A 26,326-nucleotide genomic window follows, 5' to 3' on the forward strand; every position below is an offset into this window, starting at 1 on the left:
GTGAAGGTGCTCTCTACAACTAAGGGAGTACTGTAAACTGATAGAGGCTTTCTGGAGGACAATTCTATTAAATATTTAAAAGTCCATGCTGGTCATACTCTGTCCCAGCGATTTCAATGCTAGGAATTTATTTTATGTGTGTAGCACACTTGCTTAAGCACTTAAAGATGTGTGTAGAAGGGTGTTCACTGCAGCCGTTTGTATCCAAGAAAAACTAGAAACAGTTCAAACATCCATCAAGAAGATATCGGGTATGATACCTCCATAATCTACCCCCATTAAAATGAGCAAGGTTGGGGCTTCCCTGGTGGCGCAGTGGTTGAGAGTCTGCCGATGCAGGGGACACGGGTTCGTGCCCCGGTCCGGGAAGATCCCACATGCCGCGGAGCGGCTGGGCCCGTGAGCCATGGCCGCTGAGCCTGCGCGTCCGGAGCCTGTGCTCCGCAACGGGAAAGGCCACAACAGTGAGAGGCCCGCGTACCGCAAAAAAAAAAATGAGCAAGGTTGGTTTACATATATTGACATGTCCAAGACTGATCATGTGAAAAAATAAAAACAATTTGTATAATGTGATTATACATTTTTAAAAAGTATATGGATAGAACAGTCTTAGAAAAAAGACACGTAAGACTGTATATAGATCTGTTAATGGTGGTTATGACTGGAGAGCAGAATGACAGGAACTTATGCTTACTACATTTTCTCTGTGATATGTAAATATTTTACAATGACAATGTATTACTTTGAAATTAAAAAAAGAAAATAGAATAGGTGATGTTACAGAAAAATGTGTAATGACAAGGTACGCACAAAATAATTTTAAGAAAAAAGTGGTTTTTAAAATAGTATGCAGTATAAAAAAACACACACAAAAGAGTATATGAAGGATTAGTCCATGTCTGTAAAAAAAATTATATATATGTATATATGTATAGCTTGCACAGAAAAACGTGTTAACAGTATCTATCCTTGGACAGTGGGATTTTAGTTTTTTGCTGTTGTTGTTCTTTTTGATTTAGATTAAAACTATTCCAAAATGAAAATACATAATTTTTAAATAAGAAAAAATTTTAAACAAAGATATTAATATTTTTACTACATAAAGAACTCTCATAAATTAGTAACAAAGGACAAAACTAACCAGAAAAATATAGACAAGAGTTAGGTACTAACAACAGAAGAAGAAATACAAATGTTCAATAAACATAAAGATGATCAACATTTTTGAAGAAAAAAACAGTAACATCATTTTTCACCTATCAAACTAGAAAACAAAAACTTAATTGTAATATGCAGTGTAGATGAGGGTTCAAGGGGGTATAACTTCTTCGAAAGGAGCATGCTCATTCTTTTCTGGTAGGACAGTACATCCATACTTCTAAGGGGCAATTCAAAAATGCATAATCAAAATCCTTGGATTGTACATATCCATTGACCCAGATATTCTAATCCTAAGAATTTGTACTAGGGGAATATTTGTAGCAAATATTTAGCTACAAGAATGTTTATTATCAACACTGCTTATAATAATGAGAAATTGAAGACAACTGAAAGGAGTTACATTTAGGGGACTGGTTAATACAAGGAATTGATTACACTATAGCATGTACATATATTTTATTCTTTGCTGCTATTTAAAATGATGTCATACATATATACACTACTATGTCTAAAATAGATAACTAAGGAGAACCTACTGTATAGCACAGGGAACTCTACTCGGTGCTCTGTGGTGACCTAAATGGAAAGAAAATCCAAAAAAGAGGGGATACATACGGCTGATTCACTTTGCTGTACAGCAGAAACTGACACAGCAGTGTAAAGCAACTATACTCCAAAAAAAATTTTTTTTTAATTAAAAAATAAAATGATGTCATAATAGAACACCAATAAATCTCAAAAAGGAGTTGAGTGAAAGAACTGAAACTCAAAGAGCACATACTGTATTATTCCTTTTATATCAAGTTCAAGAATAAACAACACTTATTTGTAGTGACAGAAGTCAAAGTAGCGGTTGCCTTGGGGTGATACTGACAGGAAGAGGGCAAAAGGGAGCTTTCGGGGGCAATCAAAATGCTCTAGATTTCAATCTGGGTGGTGGTCACATAGGTGTCAAAATATGTTATAAAATTCATCCAGCTGTTTGCATAAGATTTGTGCACTCACTGTATGTAAATTATACCTCAGTAAGTGCTATCATAAAATATCACATCACAAAATGATGTGATAATGGCTCTTAAAATATGAATTACGCACAACCTCATTGTTTATAAGAGAAATGAATATTAAGACTATAAAGTAGCATTTTAACCTATCAAAGTGGCCAAAATAAAATAGTTTGACGATGGGACTTCCATGGTGGTCCAGTGGTTAAGGCTCCATGCTTCCACTGCAGGGAGCATGGGTTCGATCCCTGGTCAGGGACTTAAGATCCCACATGCATGCAGTGGCCAAAAATAGTTTGAGGATGCATTGCACTGGCTGGGCCCTTAAATATACATATGGTCGTTCAAGTGTTTGTAATAGCAGATGACTAGAACAACCCTAGATATCCACATCCATCAATAGAGACCTGGCTAAATAAATTATGGCATGTCCCTACAATAAATTATACAGTTGTTAAAAAGAATGATATCTGTGCTGATATAGAAGGATCTCCAAGACTCATTGTTAAGTAAAAAAAAAGCAAGATACAGAACAAAATGTATAGTATGTATACTATAGTATGTATACTATATGTATATGTATACAAAATGTATAGTATGCTATCATTTGTGTTAAAACAAAGTGCATGCATGTATATATGTATTTGCTTGTAAATGTATGATATTCTTTTAGAAGGATCCACAAGAAACTGGCAATAAGGCTGCCTTCTGAAAGGGGAACTGGGTGGCTAGGAAAGAGGAGTAGGAAGGAGGCTTACTTTTCATTGTATATCTTTTTATATCATTTGAATTTTGTCACATGTGCATGTAAGACATTAAAAAATTAACTTAGTTTTCTTAATAAATAAAATTATGTAAAATATTTAATGATGGTGAAATAGTCATGATATTTTGTTGGTGAAAAAAGAGGTTACAAAACAATATAGTTTATGATACACTTTTATTAAAATTATTATATGTATATATGCAGGAAAAAACTACTGGAAACAAATACATCAAATTGTTAACAGTATTTTTTGGGGGGGTGGGATTTTGAGTGAGTTTTGGTTTCTTCTATGTGATTTTCTTTGTTTTTAACTTTGTCAACAATTAAAATATATTAGTGTTGTAATCAGATTATGATTATGTTTAGAATTATTAAAGAAAAATCTACCTTGATTATTTTTAAGATTTGAGTGAGTTTATGAATTGTTCATAGGACTTTTGTGAATTTTTCACCCTTTTTATCTATACCGTTCGTCATTACACTTCATTACAAAGAATAAAATTCTTATTACACAGAATAAAATCATACAGTGTTACAATAAACAGATTTTAAGTGGCCTTGACGCCTCTCCTTCTAAGTGGTAATATCTTTCTTTCAATTTGTTTTATTCTATCATTGATCCTTGATTCTTGAATTGTAATCTAACTCAATATTTCTCCCATCCAGTGGCCAAGAAATAGAAACAAACAAAACATGTCCATCTCAGGCCAGTGACTCTCACCTCTTCTCCACCAATGATGTCTATCCGTGCTTCTTGAAGCCAGGCATGCAGCCAAAGGGGATTAAACATAACTCTCAAGCCAACCTCGCCGCTCCCTTCTTCCCTTCTGGGAACGTGGGGATTAACTCTCTCTCTCTTCTCTAACACTCCCAGTTACAGGATTCCAGAGGGTGCTGTGGACTCAATGAAATGGAGGGCGCTCTCCAAGTGCTGAAGGTACTTATTGCCCAAGGAACTCCTTTTCCTCAGCCTAGGCTGGGAGGAAGGAAGAGACCAGAGAGGGAGGAAGGGTGGCATTCTCGGAACCATGAGGATAAAAAATATCCAAGAGCTAAAAATGGGTGCACTTAGTAATCTCGTGAGCAGAGAAAGCCATGGATACAATTCTAGGGTTTCTGGGAAGGCCTTCTACCACTTCCCTCCTCTTGGTTGAGCCCTTGAGTCCCAAATCTAGTTCATTTCTTAAGACTTTTATATCTGTTGAAGTACAAATGTCTTTTGATTTTCTATTGATTACAGCCACGGTGAACTCGTTTTGTCAGATCTTTTTATGAGAATAACTAGACCAGTGGTTTTCCACTTTTTCCACTTCTAGACTGCTCACATGGGAAGCATCACCATTATTCACATCTTTCATGACATATTTATTCTAAGTCAGACTGTAGTACATTGTGGGAGATTTCTTATCAGAATCTGGGGAAGTGTACGTACAGTTAGCAAAAGCCATTTCTGATGCCCCCTCCCAGGACTCTGCCCAGGCCACTTTTCAGCCTGGATCACTGTGTAGACCAAGTGTTTCCTGAAAGCAGGGATTCCCTCTAAATCCCCAACATCAAGCATAGTCCCTGGCCCACAGGATGCTCTTCGTAAATATTTGTTAAAGAAGCACAGATATTGATGGAAGAAGAGAGCAAGAAGATACTAGGGACCTGGATGTTTGGATGAAACAACCAGTAAGAGGGGAAAATGTTAACCACTGCCCAGTTGTGCCAAAGGTTAGCTTGTGGGGAGACAGCACATATAAAATGATAATAACATCTAACTCTTATTGGGAGTTTATTATGTGCCTGTCACTGTGCTGAGCAGTTTATATGCATTATCTCATTTAATGCTCACAGCAATCGTAGGAAGTAGGTACAATTATTACATTTTATAGATGCGAAAACTGAGGTTCAGAGAGGTAAGGTAGCTTGCCCAAAGTCAAACAGCTGAGAAATGGTAGAGCAAGGTTTCAAACCCAAGCAGTCTGATTCCAGACCCACACTGCCAAAGGGATCCCAGAACTGACGTACCAACACTGCGTCAGATCCTTATCGTGGCTTTTCCTTCCCCTACCCCACCCGCCCCCCTCCATGTGGGCATTTCTCCAAATGTTTCTGGACAGAGCTAAAGCCCTTCATCACTCCCTTTTGGCAACCTCACCCCCTTTTTCAGAAGAATGCAGTTCTCCCACCCATCCTCTCCAAGGAGCCTCCCTCACCATCTCTACCTCCAGGTAATAATCCAAGACTCTGTGACTCAGTACAGCGTCAGGGACTAGAAGACTGTTAGGTCAGAAACACTCAGGGAGACCCTCCACCTTCGAGGAATGCCTCTGAGCTCCACTATGTCTCCACCCACAGCAGTCTCAGCGCTCCTCAGTGCCTATTCCAGAGGGCTTCTCTTCAGAGTCCCCCAACCCAGGACTCTGTTCTCCTCTGACCCACTCTAAGCTACCTTGTCTCCTGTCCAACTGTGTTTCCCAGCACTTTCTGGAGTTTTCCACTGTGTGTGCTGACTAAAGCTAATGGGAGGGCCTAAGATCAGGGGTCCAAAGACGACCAACCTTTTCAACCTTTGCTAAAGCACTTGGTAGAGGCTGAACTTCAGAGCACCAGGACTGATTTCCATAGTGACACCCCTGGGGATTGTTGCCATGGTAATGCTGGAGAGACACTGGCCACAGTGAACATTACCTCCCCTCTCCATTTTCCTTTACAGACTCGCCCAAGGCTAAGGGGAGACTACTCCCTCTCTTCAGACATCAAAGGAATCCTGAGCCACCTCAAACAATACTGACCCTGTTCCAATAATCCTGCCGGTCCCAACCTGGCTTTTCCAAATGAGGTACTTGGTGACCCTGCTTTTCTGCCTCCTTAAGAACCCACTTAACCATCAGGAGACCTAAGGGAGGTAGAATGTGGTAGATACTTGAATGAGGGAGGGAGGGAGGGAGGGAGGGAAGGGGAGGGACAGAGGAAGTTGGGGGGGGGGGCGGAGAGGCTATGTGTTTCCCTGCTGTCATCCCTCCCGTGTCTGGTATAGATGCAACAGCTCAGACACCAGGCACTCTGCCCACCAAGACCAAGGCAGAGACACTTAAAGGGGTCCACTTAAAAAGTCACAGCGGATTCTGAGTGACCCAAAGAGCAAAACAAGGTACATAGCACACACAGACAGTGACCCAGACACCCTTCTACTATGACTCAGGCCATTAACTTGGGCAAAGCTCCATCCCCCAGATTCCTGGGAGAAGTCATGGGGGGCCGGTGTGGATATGGCTCACAGGGCTGTCTTCCCAGCTTATTCTCCTACATTTTGCCAAGCAGAAAAAGCCCATGAACATTAGGGACTCTGTAGCCCAGAGCTAGCCGCAGTGCAGAGAGGAGAGCCGTCAGAGAAAGGAGCAGGGGTTGGGCTTGGAGAGATTAGCCTCTCCCACCTTCATCCTTCCCTCACCTTCCCAGACATCCTGAAGCTGCTTGCTCCATGAATTCCTCAGTTTCCCACACACTGGTCCCCAAAGGGAGCTAGAGGGAGAGAGAAGAAAGGGAATGGGAGATTTCTTTCCCTTGTTGGGACCCTCAAGGCACTCCTCAAAATCACTTCTCCTATAGCCCTCATCCTCCGGAATGAGGAATGACTAGAAAGGCTGGGAAGGCAAGCTCCAAGGATGCTGCCTGAGACAAAATGGCCCCCCCATAAGCACTTATCTTGGCAGGAGAGATTGACAGGAAGGGCTAGGGCAAGGGAAGATACAGAGCAAGACAAAGGTACAGGCCTGCAAACATCAGGCAAAACAGATAAGGAAGGAACAGCTGTGGAGTAAGATAGAATCTGAATTGGCAGGGGGCCCTGGGCCTCTCTTCATCTCTCCTCCCTCCCAACCTCCACCACGTCTCTCCTGTTTAGCTAGGCAAATCGGACAGATCAACACAACTCCTCCCAACATCACCCCATGCCCTGCGCCCACCGTGCCAGGATGGATGGCCCAGAGAGCCTAAAGGAGTTGGTTCAGATTTACCTAAAAAACCCAGAGCAAGGAAGCTAGCCTTAAAAGTGGAAGCCTTTTGTGCATTTGTTCCTCTGTAACTACCTTTCTCCTATTTCTCAGCCTTTATGTCTCAGGGGGCCCTCAAGCTCTAACTCTCACAGCTAACGCCCACTGTCCAGACTATTCAGGGAAGAGGCCCCGAGGGTTGATCCAGGCATTATTTTAGCCTGGCCAGACTGACCAGACTGCAAGGTCTAACGTCCCTGAGACAAAGAGAAGCAGGGGCCCTCTCTATGTGGCAAACACACACATACATAAGCACACACACAGGGCGAAAGCACCCACTTGAGTCCATAGTGTGGGTGAGAGAGCCTGGTGATGGACTAGGGCCCTTAGGGACAGGACATGTAAGCAAGTCTCTTCCTAAGGCATGTTTACTCAAAGTCCCAATCTCACTGATTCAGAAGGCCCAGGCTCCCTCCCTTTTTTTCCCTTCATTCTTTTAACAAGCATGCCCTGTGCCAAGCACTGTGGATCAAAGACACATAAGAAGTGCCCCTGACCTTGAGGATGGTCCTTATATGGGCCTCTCCCTTCTCAAACTGGCTACAGTTTCCTGGCCCAGCACCCCTTAAGCCTGACTCCCTATTGGACTGAACCCCAGATCTTTTCACCCCATAGCCTGACAGTCCCAACCAATCTAGGAAAGGAGGGGTAGGTGAGGAATTCCCTAGGAATTCCTTTGGAGCCATCACAGATAAAAGTCCAGAACAGAAAACCGTGGAGGCAATGTGATACAGAAGGAAAGACGTGAGCTTTGGAGTCACAGATTTAGGTTCAGATCCGTGAATTAACAGTGTGACCTTGAGAAAGTCATTCAACTTCTTTGGGCCTCAATTTCCTCATCTGTAAAGTGGAAATATTAATACCTTCTTCAGAGTGTTGTTTTGAAGATTAAATAATATATGTAGAGTAACAAGCACACAGTAAATACTAGTTCTCCTTCTTAACAAGGCCTCTTCCATGGGTAGGGGCTGTCATGATGAGGTAGAGGAGATGGTTTGCTACTTTTTATTGGATCATCAAGAGAAAGGATGAATACGCAACTACTTGTTAGGATCTCAGGGTTTGGTTATTTTTATTTGTTAGGGTGAGCTGAGGGGTCTGAAATCCTCCTCCTACTGTACCTGGGAGAGAAAGGCAGACATTTCCTTAGGACCCAGAGGCTCCCCCACCAAACTGGGTGTGGCACCAACATATTTCTTTCTCTGAAAACCCTTCATCAGACCTGTGCCCTCCCCCCAAGTCCAGGCTGTAACTACTTCAGGGAATGATGGAGGCCTTGATCCTAGAGTCCACTCTCATTTATACCTCCGCAGAGACCCTGGACTGCCCACCTCTCATCTAGCCCATCCACTAGTCTCCCCCTTCCTGGGAGGTGGGGGGTAGAGATCTGAGCCAATAACAAAGGGAAGATGCGCTTTCCCTAGGGAAGAAGGAAAACATCAGAAAAACATGGGACTGGCTCTAGGGGTGGGGACGCTGCAGAGCGCAGCAAAGGGGAATCCGGTCCCCTGATCGCGGGAAAGTAGCCCCCTCTCGCTCTGCAGAGACTCGGCCGCCGGCCTGGCCAGGCCACACCCAGCCATCCTGATGCAGGGAGAGGAGGGGCTGCGGCGAAAAGGATGGAGGATGAGCGGTGGAGAGAGGGCGCAGAGACAGGCAGGGGCTGAGGCTCGGCAGGGGAAAAGATTCAGCCTCCCGCCCCCTCTCCGAAATTCCCTCCAGGGGCGGCACTCACCCCAATAACGACGCTGTCGTCCCCTTGGAAAATGGGGATGAACTTGTCCCCCCGCAGAATCTCGGCCTGGTTTAGGGGCCGAAATCGGCAGAGCACCTTGATGCTACATTCGTTGTTGGTCTCGGCCATGGTGGTCGCCGGTGTCGGGCTGGGGCACTTCTTCTGCTGCAGGGGCGTATGTGCTCCGGGGGAGAGGGGCTCAGCTGAGGCCCAGGCGGAGGACAGGCGCTCGGTCTCTGGGGCTCAGAAAGGCGCGGCGGGCGCCTGGACGAAGGCTGGGGAACAGGGCCGAGGCGCGCTTCCTCGCTCCTGCGGCACCGGGATGCGGGAGACCTGGGCGTCTGGTCCTCTCTCGGCGCTCTGCCTCTCCGCCCCTTGCGCTGCAGCGCGGCGCTGCGGGCCTGGGCGGGGCGGCGATGGAGGAGCGGGGCGGGGCTTCCTTCGCTGGGGGATGCCACGCCGCGGCGCCCACCGCCGAACCGCGGCGCCTCTGCTCTTTTCTCGCCTCCTCTCCCCACCCCTAACCCTCGGAGAGTATCTGGTCCTCACCCCTTCCCCACCTCAGTCACTCACTGCGTCCCACCCCCTGCATCCCGGACCCGTCTGTCCCTCGCTCGGACTCCACCCCCCTGGAAGGGCTAAGGGATCCGAGGTGGGCCTGTCTACTGTCCGGGGAAGAGAGTCAATAGTGCTTACACCTTTATTCCAAGGCATCCTTCACCCCCATCACAATCCTCTCTCCAAAGTGGGAGCACACCTCTCCTCCCCTCTCCCCACAACCCTCGCAAAGATTCCCAGCCCACCACTCAGCCTTCAAGGGCAGCTGCCTGTACCCCTATGGAGGTGGGTGTCCAGGTCCCATTTTTTCAGAGAGGAGGGTCAAAGGAGGTCTGGGTCTTCCCTTCCCCTTCTACATCCAAAGGTGCACTCTACTCTCTCCCCAACATACACAATAGGTCCCCAGTTGGAAGGAAGAAAAACTCCTATTCTGGCCTATTAGAATTCAAAAGCAGGTAAAATTCTTATTTTTGCCTCATAGGTTGGGGCTGGGATGGAGGTGGGCAAGAGTAATTTTGCAAGAGAAAGGGAGTCAGAAAGCAGTGATGGAGGGGTGATGATGGCGGTGGGTAAGGCCAGAGGGGATTTGAGAAAGGACCTCTAGAGCAGACAACTGCATTTGGGCTTCAGGCAGGTTTAGGCACCTACGTGAGTGTTTCCTGTCTCAGTACTGTTGGACAGAGTCCCAACACACCAGCCCCTTTCTCAGGCCCTTCTTCTGTTTCTCTCCCTTCCCTGGGAAAAAAAGAGCCAAGGCTAGATATTCTGTGTCCTTCCTCCCCTCAGGTCAGACTCCTGCTGCAGCCCCTGGACAGAACCACCTAGAAACTGGCCAGATAGATTTTTCTCCACGTCACAGGGCCTCTGCTGGCCAACAGAGTTAGACTGCAGGAGTTGAGGCTCTAGGCCAAGGGGAGGAGCAGGGTGATGGGAGAAGAAGGGAGGAGGGGATGGAGGTTCTGCCTAGCAATTGCCTGGTAAGTGTCTAGGGTCACTTAGATACTATACTATGAGGCAAGGAGGAGAGAAAGATGGCCTGGCCAGACAAGACCTAACCACTCGGAAGGCAGCTGAAGGGGTCTCCAAGTTGGACATATACCCCTAACTCACCTTGAATCTTAAGGAAACTGAAGGAAAAGGGTTCAGCATAAGAAGCTGGATGGGTAGGCAGTAGGACTATGGAGAAAGAGGCTTGGGGAGGAGCCAAGAGAGGACACATAGAATGACAATGAGTTCCTATAAACTCAGAAATATAGGCATTTCTTCAGTCACTTGGTCTGGCACTATTTCTAATTGTTGCAGCATCCTGCAAGCTCAGGAAATAGCCCAACCTCAGGCGCCCAAGGGTTCCAGGATGGCATCCTTAGTGAAGGAGTTTCAAAATGCTAGTCCATAGAGGGTCACTGGTCAGAGAAAAAAGTTCATGTGTATGCATCCCTCCCCCAAAAAGCCACCACACAATGTGGAATGTGGTAAGTTTTTTTAATAAAGCTGGATTTATTGTTTCAAAGGACTTTTATTCTGAGAGTACTGTATGTCCTTCCATACTTTTCTACTAAGTAATGATGGTAATAGTAGAGAGTAGGTTTTTTTTTTTAATGTACTTACTTGGCAAAATAAAAAGGTAGCAATACTATGCCTATCTTCAAGAAGGTTTTTTGTTGTTTTAATTGTATTGAACTGTGAAATTCAAAAGTCTGAAAACCATTAGTGAAGGGATTAAGAGCACAGAAGGTATTCAGACAGACATGGTGCTACCAAGTGCCTATTCTATTTGAGATAGAATTGCCAGATTTGAAAAACAAAAACAGGAAGCCCAGTTAAATTTGAATTTCAGATGAAACACTAATAATTTGTGTGTGTTTAGTATGTCCCATACCGTATGGGACGTACTTATACTGAAAAGACTATTAGTTGTTTATCCGAAATTCACATTTAACTAGGTGCTCTGTATTTTACCTGACAGCCCTAACCTGAGAAGTTTACTTAACTTTCTCATTCCTAACATGACTAAATCTTTACTAAATTTTACTTGTTGTTATTGTTGTTTCGAAGCCCTGGCTGTGCCATAGCATGCCTAGTTGTGTTATTTTTACCTAGTCATTTAATTTCTGGGAGTCCAAATTTATTCGAGAAACAGGAATTATAAAAGCTCTTTCACAGACTCGACGTAAAAACGAAAGAAAATAAGTCGTACGAGGTAACTCCCAAGGCGCGTTATTGTCCGTCACCCGCCCAAGCCGGATCATCCAAGACTACATATCCCACAATCCTAGGCGACGCTTCCCCGCCACTACGTCATTCCCAGGTCTTGTTCTCGCCAATCCCTGTCACTCCAGGGGTGTGGTAGCGGGTTGTTCTCGCGACTTTTGCTTCACCCTTCCCCTGTACTACTCCTGTCGCGAGACTTCCTACTCCTCCGCCTCCTCCGCCGCTCCCTTTGCGGCCGCCTTATCCTGGACCCGGACCCAGCCTCTCCCCTACCCGAACACCGGCCCCGGCTCCACCGAGGCCCCGGTCCCCCAACCCCGCCTCGCCGCCGCCATGGCGGACCCTAAATACGCCGATCTTCCCGGCATTGTGAGTACACGGCCGGCCCTGGCTCCCCAAGACCGCGCCCCCGACCTCCTAAGGACCCCCAACAGACAGCAACCCGTGACCCTTCCCGCCTGAAACCCCTCCTCCGCCCCGAGGGCTCCCGCCGCTAGCTCCCCGACCGGCCGCTGCACCCTCCGGACTCCTTCTACCCGACTGGGCTGGGCCGTGGGACGGCCTACAAGGCCCCTTTCCGGCAGTCGCCGGTTTCTCGGCTCAGAAATCATCTCCAGGCACTTAGCACTGTGCTCGAGTGCTTCTGCCATCCGTGTCAACACCACCCGTGTCTCCCCAAATCTTCCCATGAGCCCCCCACCCCCTCCCGAGACACACATACCAGACCATTTGGTGATGGCCTTCACCCTGGCAAGAGTGACGAGGTTACCGTGACAGAACCCCTCTTGTGCCAGATGGAGAACTATGTCCTCTGGGGAACCTCCTTCCCAAACCACCCCCGCACAGGCCGGCATGTACCCTCCCTTTGTGCTGCCCTGCCTGCATTCTCGGGGTGGGGGTTGGGATAGGACCTTGGGTACTAAGGTCCTGAGTCACTCTCAGCCCTTGTGCCAGGGTAGTGTGTACAGGGCCTAATGATAGCTCCTCTCCTCCTGACATGAGTGCCGAGGACCCGCCCCCCTTCAGATTCAGGGTGACATCTTTGTCATCACTTAACATTCACCATTAACCATCAGATGTCCCCACTGTTATCCCCACCCCTCTGAGACATGTGAACTGACAGGCAGGTCACGGGGCAGGTGAAAGAAGGGGCAGAATCGTGGCGTCACAGCCTGCTTTCTCTGTTAACTTGTTCAAATGGAGTGGGGTTAGGGGTGTTGGTGGATGCTGGGTAGTGAGGTTGGGTGGTCACTGCTTCTACCTGCAGGCCAGGAACGAGCCAGATGTTTATGAAACCAGCGACCTGCCTGAGGATGATCAAGCGGAGTTTGATGCGGTAAGACTGTGTGCTGCCTCAGGACTCCTCTGGACTCTGATCTCTCTCCCCCAGGCAGGCCCTTTCCCTTTTCTGGTGAGCCACCCACAGCAATAAGCGGGTATGCCAACCCAGCCTGGGTGGTATGTATGTCGCAGGGCTTGCAAATGAGCAATGCCAGGAAGGAGAGTCAGGTCAGTGGAATTACAGCTAAGAGGCCTGGTACTTGGGCCTTTTAAATACAATTGGAATATCTTAAAACAGGTTGGGGGCTAGTGACTTAGTTAGGGCTCTAGGTACTAGTCCATGGTAATGATTCATGAATCCTGAGGACTTACAAACTGCTTGAGGTTAAGACCTAGGCCTTCTATTTCATAAAATATATTGCTCAGTACATGTTTGTTATTATCCTAACAAGAGCTAGACTTTGAAGTATTGAGGAATACTCTTTTATGTGAATATACAGTATCCATTGGCCAAGGAGCAGGAAAATGAATTCGAGATTTTAGGAAGATAAGGAACCTGGTTAGAGCGAAACAAATTTGAGGAAGCACATAAATCTTTCATATCAGCAGAGGAGAGGCCCTGGTAGCACTTTCAGATTCAAGAAGAACTCAAGGGGAAGGAATTAGTTATGGACACATTTTAACCATAAGGGAAACCACTTAGCATTATTTATTGAATGTGTTCATTCTCTGTTGATTTTAGTGCAATGCAGAGGAAGAAATGTCCCTGCCCTCAAAAATCACCCAGACTAATGGGGGAGTTAGGATACGTGTAGGAAACATGAAAGAAAAAATTGAGTGAATGAAATCAACATAGTAAAAATTCTATATGTAAGTGCCAAGAGGAGCAAAGATCTGTTAACATGTCTTATAGGATGTGTTTTAGGTTCTGTAGTTTCCAAGGAGAGCTGGGCTAGGGTCACACTGATGGTGTGAGATCTCAATAAAGTTGTGACCAAGAGTCAGTGGGAACAGGCTCAGTATGTGTGTCTGTAAGTCCTGTGGTTATGTCTGTGGGGCTGGTTAGTTCTGGAGAATGCTGGTGGCTGGCTTATAATGTATGGCTTGGCGTACTCACTTATTCCTTATTTGATTTCCCCCATGTGGAAGTGGTTCCTACTTTGTGGGGAACACCTTCCCTGTCCCCTCTCAGAGTGGTGTGTTCCTTGTTGCTTCTGTACTTGCTGGCATGTCAGTCTGTCCCCCAAACTTGAGTATCTGGAGATAATGCAGATGTTGTCATTGCTCAGGACCTAGGTGTAGACCTGTCACTCTAAGAGGTATCTTATTAGGGAGCAGTCTCTGACCTCAAAGGGCAGGAGTATGTATACCGAGGACTCCATTCTACTACCATAGTTCAGAGACTGTTCAACTCTGGCCTAGGCCTCTGCCTAGAAAATATCAAGCCTTCATGGTGAGATAATGAGTGGAACTTTGTCCCTTTGTCGCTGGCTGTGATACAGACAGGTAATATAGCAGTCCCCTTTCCAAACGAAAAAATACATTGTAATTCTCCTTTTGAAGTTATGGGCTATCTCTTAATAAAAAGAACATGACCCTCATCCCAGGCATGGAAGAACTGAATGTGCATCCCTGATTGGCTGTTCCTCCCTGCTGAGCCTGAGCAGCCTATTTTAGTAGCATCTAGTGGGGTGGCTGATGGGGAGAGCACACCGTAAGTGTTCATTTCCTGCAGCATGTAGCCCAGAATGCCAGTATAGAAGTATATAGGAACTGGATGGTAAATACAAGAGGAGCTAAGTTGCCTCCATCACCTAAGGCTCAGCTAAATGACTCTCCATCACTAGGGAGGAGTAAATGGGGTGGGGAGACCTTCAGCTACTTCAAGAGCCCTGGCGGGAGTGGGAGAGGCCTGAGATGTTTCCTGATGTCAGCTAATGTCTCTGGCCCCTGCATGTCCCTGTGGGCCTTAGGAGGGCAGCTTTCAGGAAGTCAGCTGAGTAATGGTTCTGCCACTGCTCTTAATACTGACGTATATGTGCAACTTGAGGAGCAGTGGGTTGTACTTAGACAATCCAGAAACCTCATTTCTGTGAGGCCTGGATTCTCACTAGCAGCCTGTCCCCTTCTCACTTACCTTCCCAAGACCTAGTACAGGTGACAGTGCACATCACCACTATTGTGGCTGAACCATGAGATTTCAGTCACCTTCTTCACTCCTGGCGAGAGCATGTTCTGCCTTAGTTTCCAGATTATTTTCAACTTTAATTTTATTAGTTTTTGAAGTAAGTAATATATGCACATAGAACAAAAAGTGTCTCTTCCCACCGCTGCCTGCCACTGCGTAGTTCCACTCCCTGGAGACAGCCAGGACGACCGGCTTCGTATGGAACCTTTCAGGGCGGTCTCCAGATTTTTATTTAAAGAAATAGTCAAGGGGTATTGACCTTCACTGTCTTTTCACTTCCTTTCTCATTGCTCCACTGTGGAAGAAATTGGGCTGCTGAAGGAAATAATATCCTATAATAGCCCCTAAAGATTGTAATTGCTAGTTTAACTTAAACATTAAAGTTTGCGATTCCCATAGTGGGGAGGATGGGGGAGGAAAGTAGTAGAAGGTTTTATTTTTGGTAAACATAATCCTGATTTTCCTGCTATCCCTTCAAAACAATTTTAGCAGGAACTAAAATATTCTAAAGTGAATGGGCCAGAAAACGGCACAGTCTAGCTCTTAACTCCTCAATCTAGGAGGATCCCCTCTGCATTTCAGACACTCCTGGGTTGATTGGGGTGATGGGCTTTTTGGAAACTTTTCTTAAAATGTCTTGTCAGGAAAGCTAATTCCCAATTGGAATTTCTTCCCCCCTGGGCCCACAGCCTACCTTTGGGTCTGTGTGGCATTCTGCTCATGGCTTTTGAACTGCCGGAACAAGGGGAGTAAATTTAGAAAACTCACTAGAAATAGGATTTAGTCCCTCCCTTTATGCTGTAACTATCCCTGATGCATGTGAAAGGGAAAAAGTGACCTAGCCTTAGTTTGGTGGGTCTGTGGCAGAGGTTTGGTTCTCCAAAGGGTAGATAATGCTGAAAACTCCACCAGCCTGAGATGTGAAATAGTAGATTCTTTTCCTTGCAGTTTAGGATATCACAGAGTATGCTTGATTGTGTTCATTGACTATTGGCGCACTTGAACTTATCTGAGTTTTTCCTAATGCTTCCCCCATCCTCCCTCCTCACCACCTTGCCTGGACACTAGTTTGCACAAGTAAGACCATTCGATGCTTCTTCTCTGCATGTTTTTTCATTTGCCATCTCGCATGCAATGCTCTGTCACTGTGCTATTGTTGCAGCTAATTGTTTTAAATTCTAATGCATCTCTAGCTGGATCACTAAGGGGCCTGCTGGCCTCATGGTTAAAGATCCTTAATCAAGGTTTAGAAGCACAGCTATGATTCATGGATCATTGTCTCTTCCCCTTGTGAGGTGTGCAGAATACAACTGTCCAATGGAGGATGGGATAGAAGCATGGAGACTAAGACTGCTTCTGGACATAAGGCATTTAAGAGCTGGAGTTGGAAGGGGGTTGCCTTTCTCCTCCACAGACTGAAATGGAGTTAAGAGAAAGGGAGTGACTTTTAGCCATTCTGGACAAGGGTGGAGAACAAGGGGGACAGCAAAAGTCCTCACTTCTTGACTGTATGTGGATTATACCTGGTAAAAACCTCATTTTAATATTCCCCTATGCTAAGCCTTTAGAGAAAAGTAAATGGGATAGGAAAGGGATGTTATATACATTTTTAAGGTACTAGCTTGGGTTCTTTGTGCTTTCGTGAGTCTTTCTGTTTCTGTACCCTTCCTTTAGAAATGGTTGGATGGTCAGCACTATGTTGGTCCATCCTGGACAGTTTTATTCTACAGCACTATCCATCTTCCTTGTCATCATGGTTCCGAAGTGCCCCTGGCTGCGGTGTTGGCACAGAGCCTAACAGGCTCAGAGAGCAGCAGTGACCTCTTCCCGTGTCTGATCTGGAACCTCAGGTCTTGCCCTCTGAGGCATAGCCACTTAGCCAAACAACCCTGGGGCGTCTGGGAGGTTATTAGTGAGAGGGACTGAGAGTCCTGTACCAGGTAAACTGGTACCTGGGATCAGGGCATTTAGAATTTTCTAATCAAGTTGGCTGGTGTAATAGGTTCCCATGGTGACTATTACTACTCCAGGTTACAGAAATTATCCCTAAAATCTCATTTCCCAACCCATGCATAGGTCAGACCTGGAGGTGGTATATACTATTTACAAACAAATATACCACTTTTCCTTTTTTTGATTTTCTTTCCTCCCCCATTCTGCTTGTTCCTGATGATTTGAACTTGAACTTATGGCCCATTGTCCTCTCTTTATCCTTGAGTTTTTCTCAAGCTGGTTTTAGCTTGGTGAGGCAAGTAAGAGAAAGGTATAGTGTGTGTGCCTCCCCTTGTGTGTTTGCATGTGTGCACCTGTGAGTGCTTACACCCACTCTGCAGAGACATCCCAGCCTAGACCACAGGACCTGGATCCACCTCTACCCTGAGCTGAAAGAGGAGTCTCGGCTGGGCTGGACTCTGGCATGAGACGGGAATGGCGAGGTTGAAGTTCAGATGTATCTAGCTGAAATCTCTGGGAGAGGATGCAGTTGTTTTTGTCCCATCATGTGTTTTCATATACATATAACCATCCTCGACTTCCCACACTTCTGTCTGCCCATCAGTAGAGATCCTGGAAAGGCTGTGCATACAGCTGGATTTCCTCTCCTGGCAGTTCTTTACCAGTCTTGCCTGGAAGTGGAGCCTTGTCTACGTGGCCTGAACTAAAATACAGCCTCTTTGAAATACTCTCACCTTTCCCCCTTGTGTACCCTCCAACCCCTGTGAACCTTGTGAACAGAGGGTTGAAGAAATATGTTCTGCACATGTCTGGTAGCTGTGAATCTTGGTGTCTTTTGGACTCTTTGTGCTAGCACATCATGGCAGAATTGCTGTGGATCCCTCAGAGCTGTAGGGTGAGTTCCCAACCACCCAAGATGGATGTAAATAATACACCAGACTACGCAAGGGACCAGGATTTGCCCTGCCTCTCCTCTGGCAACAGAGAATGAGGATGGGGCTTCAATTAGGTACTTCGGATTTCCTTAAACTCACCATCTGTACCTGACATATTTTGTTCTGCTTAACATAAAGTCATATCAAACCACCCACATGAGCACCCTCATTATGACTGATTCTGCCATCCAAATGCCTAATTCTTCAAAACTAGAGAAACCGAGAGATAAGAAGACTTGAGCCATGAACGCCCCCTTGAGAATCATGGACCTTCAATCAGCTACACGTTCTCAGAATGTCTTCACAGCCTCTGCTTCACATTCTGCCATTTCTACAGCTTCCCCTCCATCTCAGCCTTCTCTCCCCCCACTGTCCTCTTCCATGCCACCAGCTTGCAACATCTAACTACTAGTTCTCAGATGATCCTGAATTGCTGCTGTTAATGGCAAAGCTTCATGACATCCTCACCATCAGAGAGGAAAGGGTCCCAAGCTCTTCTTTCTCTTGGGGTATGTGGTGACCCCAGCTGAAATTTCTTGGCCCCAAAATTTTGCTAGGCTCCCCTGGGCCCTGTGGTGCAGTATGTTTGAAGACTATCATGTAGTGCATGTGACAATTTGCTAATAACAATTTTGTCTTTTTTTTCCCTCCCTCACCCCCATGTCCCCACTCCCTTTCCTTTTAACTCTTTTGATTTTCTCACCTCTGGGGAAACCACAAGGAGCTGGTAAGAAGCCTGACCTTTCATGTGCTTTTTAACGGGGTGTGCTATGATGGGCAGTTGTTTCTCTGTCCTTTTATCTCTACTAAATCTTTTGTCCCTCTATTCAGCCCCAGCCCCAGCTGACCTTTTCCCATCTCACGAATCACTGTAATGACATTACCTCCAGCCCATGCCCCCAGATCTCCGAGTCACTGGCGGAGTAGGTGCCACCGGAGGGCTAAAGTATGCTGTCGACCTGAGTCTCCGGGGCCACACCCTCGGAGAGGCTCCAAGAGGATGCCAGCGTCGGGCAGCCCTTCTGCCTCAGGATGTGCTCCTGCAGCAGGAATAGTGAGATGAAAGCACTGACCATCCCTCCTACCATCCCAGAACCTCTGAGACTCATGCTCTGTTTGTTGACCCTTTCTTATTCCACACCTTCCCTATTTAGGAAAGCAGGTTCTCATCTGCATAGTGCCTGGCTTACAATAAGGGCTTAACAAAATGGTAGCTGTGATTAATTTCTTTCCTTGGTCTGTAGACTCTGCCTCCCAAAGAGGTTTTTTTTTCTACTTCATTGGCCTTGATCAGGGCACTCACAGGAGGAGAGGCATATTCTTGAGGGGGAACTTGAGAGAGGGTGATGTTCTTTCCCGAACATGAGTCCTCCTGGACATGAGTCCTTCTCAGACAAACACTTTTTAGAGGCCAGAGACCACACAATTATTTGGCCAGTGTGTGCTCTGGCCATAACATTTCAGAGAAAATTAAGGAGAGAATAATTTAGGACTCAGTTGTTTCTTCCCCTAGGCACTTGCATATGGGACATTGAACCCTTTTATTTTCCCTTAATCTTTAGCTCTTGCCCCTCTGCCTAGCACTTCCCTGAAGAAGAGGTAAAGGTCGAAGTTGATATTTTCTCCTTACCCCCCTCCTCCCTATTTATAAAGCTGCCACTCACACTGGTTCCTTTTGTAATAGCAGAGCAGAGATGAAGGATGGAGCTTGTGTCTGCTGCTCTTTCTCCATGTCTCTCCATCATAACTGCTCCCCCACCAATCAACCCCTACTACACACACACAGACAGAGACTCTCAGTCGTGGATACATATTAGAATGACCTGGGTAGCTTTTAAACTGGCCCACTACCCTGGCCCTACCCCAGAACAATTAAATCAGAATCTACAGAGGTGAACCCAGGCCTCTCCCCCGCCCCCCGCCCCTTTTCTAAGTGATTCTGTTGTGCAGCCAGGGTTGAGAATCATTGCTCTGGCTAAAGGAGGGAAGACTGTCTTTACTTTCTTCCTGTGGAAGGTGGAGATGTCCACCCCAACAGAAAAGGATTTCTGGTCTCCTTCCACTTCCTTCAGTAACGTAATGAGACCTGTCGGACTGCTGACAATTGAAGGAGAGACATGCAGTCTGGAGGGCATGGTCTTGGTGCAGTTATTAGAATCTGAACAGCTAATAGATACCTAGTAAGGAGGGAACCTTTCTGCATCAATTTTTAGGGTGAAATCTCTTTCACTTTCTTTACCACCTCCCCTCTTTATGGAAGAGCTTCAGTGCTTGAGAAACAGCAGAAGGGTCAGGGAGAAGAGGCAGGTACTGCAGCTTCTCTGAAAAGATCCGGGCTATCTCCATTTCAGGACTTAAACGTGGCCTTTGCCCATGGGTACTCTTGGCAAACAGATACAGCTTATGCTTGTTGCTTCTAAGATGTCCCTTAAAAAATAATACAGTGGGCTTCCCTGGTGGCGCAGTAGTTGAGAGTCCGCCTGCCGATGCAGGGGACACGGGTTTGTGCCCTGGTCCGGGAAGATCCCACATGCTGCGGAGCGGCTGGGCCCGTGAGCCATGGCCGCTGAGCCTGCGCATCCGGAGCCTGTGCTCCGCAACGGGAGAGGCCACAACAGTGAGAGGCCCACGTACCGCAAATAATAATAATAATAATAATACAGCAAGGAACTTCCCTGGCACTCTAGTGGTTAAGACTCCACGCTTCCAACGCAGGGGACATGGGTTCGATCCCTGGTTGGGGGACTAAGATCCCATGTGCCGCGCGGCGCGGCCAAAAAATTAAAAAGCATTTGCCTCTTCTCTGTATCCCCTGAATTCCCTGACTTCACGGCAGCCTGGAAACAAGGCTTCTGGTCAGGCCTTCTGCCAACCTTCCCTTTGTATCTAAGAGCTGGTATCTTCCCTTCAGCAGCTATCAAAGTCCTGATATTCACTCTCAGAGTTAGTAGCTTGATTGTCTCCTCTTTCCCTCCAGCAAGGATGGGAAGTTAGCTTGAAAATAGACTTCCTCAGCAGCAAGGAAATTTACTTTTAGGAGGGGGAGGTTGAAAGAAGTCAAGTTGATTTCTTGCCCTGAATGCATGGTGTGTGCCAGATAACTGGGAGGGCCCAGTTGCATTGGGGAAGGGGAGGGGATAGGGAGGCTTATGTACAGAATGGGCGGGGAGGTTATGCTGCCTCTGTTCCCAGTTGAATCAGGGTGTTAATATTTATACAACTGAGACTCCAAATTTACCAGGAAGCTTTCATTTCCTAGGTTGAACCTGGGTCTGTAGCTTGGAATGGAGCCGCCCTTCTTTCCCCTTGGGAAAGTACAGCCCAGTCTCCCAGTGGCTTGGGGATTTTGTGGGGTCGGGGAAGTTCGAGGGTGGGAATGAGTCTGCCCCTGGTCTGAACTACCTGTTCCTGCAGGAGGAGCTGACGAGTACAAGTGTGGAGCACATCATTGTCAATCCCAATGCTGCCTATGACAAGTTCAAAGACAAGAGAGTGGGAACAAAGGGACTTGGTGAGACCCGGTTGGAAATTGGATGGGGAAGCCTGACCTCAGGCCTTACTGACTTTTGCTTTGGGCTGTCTTATGGAAGCCCTCACAGTCATCTGAGACCATGACTGCCATGTGTCTTGATCAGGCCCTCAATTCCGTCTTCTTTTCTTGGCAGATTTCTCAGATCGAATTGGAAAAACCAAAAGAACGGGATATGAATCTGGAGAATACGAGATGGTTTGTTGTGTGTGTGTTGATGGGAATGGTGCAGCAGTCCTACCCAGCGGGCATTTAGGAGAGAGATCAAGGGACATAGTTGGGATTCCAAGTTTCTCTGTGGCTGGGGGCCCTGAGGAGGCCAGCAGGATGCAGTTGAGGATGCTTTGTCCCCCTGCTCTTTGCTCTGGAGCGTCTCCAGGCCTCCAGCCATCTCCAGTCCTCCTGGACTAGGATGGCGTGGATTCTGAGTTGGGCATGATACACTTACAAACTAGGCCTGGGGTTTGGACCAATTCTTGAGGTTCCCTCTACTGGGAGGTGTAACATCACCATCTGTGCTTGCTCTCTAGCTTGGAGAGGGTCTGGGAGTGAAGGAGACACCCCAGCAAAAGTACCAGAGACTGCTGCATGAGGTCCAAGAGCTGACGACTGAAGTTGAGAAAATCAAGGTAACTATAAACTCTCTTCTCCCCTCTCTGCTATGACTTATGTAGCAGAGGAAGACCTCCCAGCAAGAGGAGAAAGCTTCCCTAAGCTCCTGGATAAGGGGCTGAGGTTTTCAGAGTTTAGAAATGCACATGAATTTATATTCGGTACTATAGGTGGGTAAGGACCATCCCAGTGAGTTTCAGCCACAGCTATTTTTTTTAATATAAATTTATTTTTATTTATTTATTTTTGGCTGCGTTGGGTCTTCGTTGCTGCACACAGGCTTTCTCTAGTTACAGTGAGCAGGGGCTACTCTTCGTTGCGGTGTGCAGGCTTCTCATTGAGGTGGCTTCTCTTGTTGCGCAGCATGGGCTCTAGGTGCCCAGGCTTCAGTAGTTGTGGCTCGTGGGCTCTAGAGCACAGGCTCAGTAGTTGTGGCGCATGGGCTTAGTTGCTCCGCGGCATGTGGGATCTCCCTGGACCAGGGCTCGAACCTGGATCCCCTGCATTGGCAGGCGGATTCTTAACCACTGCACCACCAGGGAAGTCCTCAGCCGCAGCTATTTTTAAGGGTCTTGATCTATTTTTTTTCCTTGACTCACTCTTGCCACCCCTCACTGTCTGTTTGTTTTCATACCAGACGACAGTGAAGGAGTCAGCCACTGAGGAGAAGCTGACCCCCGTGGTGCTGGCCAAACAGCTGGCAGCCCTGAAGCAGCAGCTGGTTGCTTCCCATCTGGAGAAGCTGCTGGGACCAGATGCCGCAATCAACCTTACTGACCCCGATGGAGCTCTGGCTAAGTGGGTGCCAGACTTCGTTGGGAAATCATTGGTGACTGGGGTGTAGAGGGACTCAGCCAGGTACTGACAGGGATACGAAGGGGAGAAGTGGCCTAGCTGTTCCTTAATGCTGACTGTGAGGCAGAAACGAGAGTGACTGGGCTGACCCACATCCTTCAAGTCATGACATTGTTTCTGGTTTCCTGACCTAGGCGCCTACTGCTGCAGCTGGAAGCAACAAAGAACAGCAAAGGGACTGGTTCAGGGGGAAAGACCACTAGTGGGACACCCCCAGATAGCAGCCTTGTCACTTATGAACTACATTCTCGGCCTGAGCAGGACAAGTTCTCTCAAGCTGCCAAAGTATGTATGTATGTATGTGTGTATGTATGTATATATGTATGTATGTATGTAATTGTTGGTTGGGGGGCCAGGGAGATGTGGCTCTAGAGACTTGCCTCGCTCCCTCCAAGGGATCACATCTGGGGAGAGGGTGCTGGGAATGCTTGATTCCTCTTGATGTCTCATTCTCCGTGTTTGCCTCACCATCTACTTTCAGTGAAGACTTTGACTAGGGATGTGTTCCAGGGAAAGAAGTCCCTTGGCAGAGCGGTGGGGAGAGGGTAGGGGAGTGGTAAGCAGACAAGCAAAAAGCAGGATCTTACCTCCCACTGCAGCAGCAGGGAGGTGGATGGCAAATCTCCCCTCCTTCCTCCCCCTAGGTGGCAGAACTCGAGAAGCGCCTGGCGGAGCTGGAAGCAGCTGTACGCTGTGATCAGGATGCTCAGGTCAGGTGCTCTCCTATACTTAGTCTAACCCGCATATCCTGCGCCCTGAGCCCTGAGGTCCACAGCATTCCACAGAATCCTGGGAGGAGTCAGGAAAGGGCTCCAGTTACAGGATCAGCCAGGGGTTGCCCGCTAGAACCAGAAAGGATGGGAGAAGGTGGTAATCGCATGGAGAGATAAGAACCACTGACTTCTTTCCTGCTTTTCCCCATCAGAATCCCCTTTCTGCAGGTCTGCAGGGAGCCTGCCTTATGGTGAGTGTAAAAGGAACTGGAGTGTTTGGATTACAGAGGGGATATCGGGATTGGGTTTTCTAGTCTGATTCTTCCCCTTCATGAAGCTTGTCCTAAATCCCGCCCCCAGGAGACTGTAGAGCTGTTGCAAGCAAAGGTGAGCGCCCTGGACCTTGCAGTTCTGGACCAAGTGGAGGCTCGGCTACAGGTATTAAGTGGGGGGCAAATTGGATTACAGGTAGCTTGGGACTCTGGAAGCCCTAGATGCCCTATAAACCTTAAAACCTGTGCTTTCAGAGTGTCCTGGGAAAAGTGAATGAGATTGCCAAGCATAAAGCTTCTGTAGAGGATGCAGATGCACAAAGCAAGGTCAGGAATTACCTTTCCTCCATCTTCATACCCTTTCCTGCTCCCTTATGTACTCTTCTGGTGGTTAAGAGCAAAGCATGAGAGCACTGAATCCTCAGGTCCCTGTCTTCATATGCTCTTAATAGCTGAGAAAAGGCAGTGCTTCCCTCTTGCCCCACCAAGTTGACCTTTCCCACCCTAGTGAATGGTCAGTGTGTACTTCGCTGAAGGTTGGCCACTGTCTTGTCCGTCCAGGTGCACCAGCTGTATGAAACCATACAGCGCTGGAGCCCCCTCGCCTCCACCCTTCCTGAGCTGGTGCAGAGACTTGTCACCATCAGGCAGCTGCATGAACAAGGTGGGAGGCCAGCTGCCAGGGGTGCTAAGAGGAATTAGAAAGTGGGCAGCTTTCGTTCCCTTCCCTCTGGTCTTGGATTCTAACACCACACATACCGTTCTGACCTTCTTTCATAGCCGTGCAGTTTGGTCAGCTTATGACACACTTGGATACGACACAGCAGATGATCGCTTGTTCCCTCAAGGACAGCGCCACCCTCTTGACCCAGGTGTGTGCCCCTTTACTGGTCAGCTACTTCCCTTCCCCAGCACACACAGGCTAGGTTCTCCAGCTTCATCTCCATAGGGTTCTGCCTTAGCCCATTTGGTGGCATGGTGGTATGGCAGGGGCTTGGTTTGAGTCTCCATACTGTTTCTCAATGGTTGTGGGACGTTTGACAACTTATTTAATCTATGAACCTCCATCTTACCATCTGGAAACTTACACCTACCTCAGAGTTTTATGGATTAGGTGAAATAATATGAGTGAATTGTTAAGAGTTCAGTAAACCTCAGTTTTTCCTATAAAACCTACCCCTTCACTCTGTAGTCACAGCTTAGTTTTACCCGCCCTGGGTCCTCAACCAGATGCTTCTGGGCACAGCACATCGGATAGAACATGGGCTTTGAAATCAGGAGCTGGGCTCCCACCTGATTCTGCCACTTCCTTCCTGATGCTGGGCAGTGAGCCTCACCTCTTCCTTCATTCTCTTAGCAGTGCCCAGCACATAGCGAGTCCTCGGTTTCTGTTGGGGGCACTGTTCTCAGAGCTGGGAGAAGCACTAAAGTTGTCTTGTATCGTAGGACCATCAAGATAAATTAAAGTGCTTGGTATATGTTCTTCCTCCAGAGCAGTTTTCTAAAACTGGACCTGTGAAACCCTCATGTCAACAAAATCTTACTTGTTCCTCATTACATAAAACAGATAAAAGAGCTGTTCTGGTTAAAGTCAGGATGGGAATTCTTAAGAAGCCTGCCTGCTTGGCAGTCCCTGTGCTAGGTCCACGGTATTCCAGGGCAGCCTGGAAACTGGTGCAATAACCTTCCCGCTCTGGGGCCCATCAACTTGTTTCTGTTTCTTTTTTCTTTTTTTTTAATTTGGCCACACCGTGTGGCTTGTGGGATCTTAGTTCCCCAACCAGGGATCAAACCGGGGCCCTGGCAGTGAAAGTGCTGAGTCCTAACCACTGGACCACCAGGGAATCCCCCTCCATATCTTTTTTGCCTTCTGTAAGAGAATTTCTTTAGGTCCTCATTCAGGTAAGCACCCGAACCTGACAAAGAGTAAAATAGCTCTGTCACTTTTCTAGGTGCAGACAACGATGCGTGATAACCTGTCCACAGTTGAGCGCAACTTTGCCAACATTGATGAACGGATGAAGAAACTGGGAAAGTGAGCACCTTTGGGAGATGGAGAACAGGGGTAATCCCTACCCCTTTGAACTCCGTTAACACCTTACACAGGGTTTCCCCTTAATCATAACTCTCACATCCCATCTGACACTGGGGGCAAGGGGTTCTTCTTGCATGTGGGGCTTACACCCCTCCTCTGAAGAGCAGTGGAACCTGGGGGATATTAGATGGTGGTCTCCCCTCAGGCCACGGGGATGAGGACGTGGGCCCAGCCACATGCCAGCTCCTGTCCAATACTGCTTTGCCTGGTGTGGGGAAGGATTGGATCCTGTCCTCCAGCACAGCTTCTGTGACTGATTGTAATACTGTACAACTGTTTCTGACCATTAAATGCTGTTGTACTCTGTGTGGCCTCTGCTGTTTCCTGGGGAAGAGGCAGCGCTAGAGAGAGAGACATTCACAGTGTAATAGACAGTCTAAGCCACTCTCTACTACAAGAGAAGGATTTAAATTGTAAC

At 47.2% G+C, this 26,326-nt stretch overlaps 2 protein-coding genes across 6 annotated transcripts in view; one reads left to right on the top strand and one right to left on the bottom strand.

The window, feature by feature from the left end:
• Positions 1-11,646, bottom strand: part of KIF5A (kinesin family member 5A) — a 32,107-nt gene extending 20,461 nt beyond the window's left edge. For all 3 annotated transcript variants that reach the window (XM_073788473.1, XM_073788472.1, XM_033866408.2), the window contains exon 1: positions 8,707-11,646. In XM_073788473.1, coding sequence (XP_073644574.1) covers positions 8,707-8,835 — 129 coding nt within the window. In that variant the 5' untranslated portion in view covers positions 8,836-11,646. The remainder of the gene's footprint in view (positions 1-8,706) is intronic.
• Positions 11,647-11,679: 33 nt separating this feature from the next.
• DCTN2 (dynactin subunit 2) lies at positions 11,680-26,214 on the top strand. Of its 3 annotated transcripts, none has more exons than XM_019952329.3 (14): positions 11,680-11,844; positions 12,743-12,811; positions 21,247-21,343; positions 21,498-21,568; positions 21,892-21,990; positions 22,611-22,771; positions 22,963-23,113; positions 23,473-23,538; positions 23,754-23,792; positions 23,902-23,979; positions 24,069-24,140; positions 24,375-24,477; positions 24,594-24,685; positions 25,766-26,214. In XM_019952329.3, the coding sequence occupies exons 1-14, from the start codon at positions 11,809-11,811 to the stop codon at positions 25,850-25,852; spliced, it is 1,221 nt and encodes a 406-aa protein (XP_019807888.1). In that variant the 5' UTR covers positions 11,680-11,808; the 3' UTR covers positions 25,853-26,214. The 3 variants fall into 3 exon arrangements, with proteins under 3 accessions (XP_019807888.1, XP_004316394.1, XP_019807885.2); XM_004316346.4 differs by having other exon boundaries at positions 11,682-11,844; positions 21,498-21,559; XM_019952326.3 differs by lacking the exons at positions 11,680-11,844; positions 12,743-12,811 and adding an exon at positions 18,737-18,886.
• Positions 26,215-26,326: the final 112 nt, after the last annotated feature.

Source organism: Tursiops truncatus, chromosome 11, assembly GCF_011762595.2.
Source record: "Tursiops truncatus isolate mTurTru1 chromosome 11, mTurTru1.mat.Y, whole genome shotgun sequence".
In the NCBI taxonomy this organism is placed as follows: domain Eukaryota; kingdom Metazoa; phylum Chordata; class Mammalia; order Artiodactyla; family Delphinidae; genus Tursiops; species Tursiops truncatus.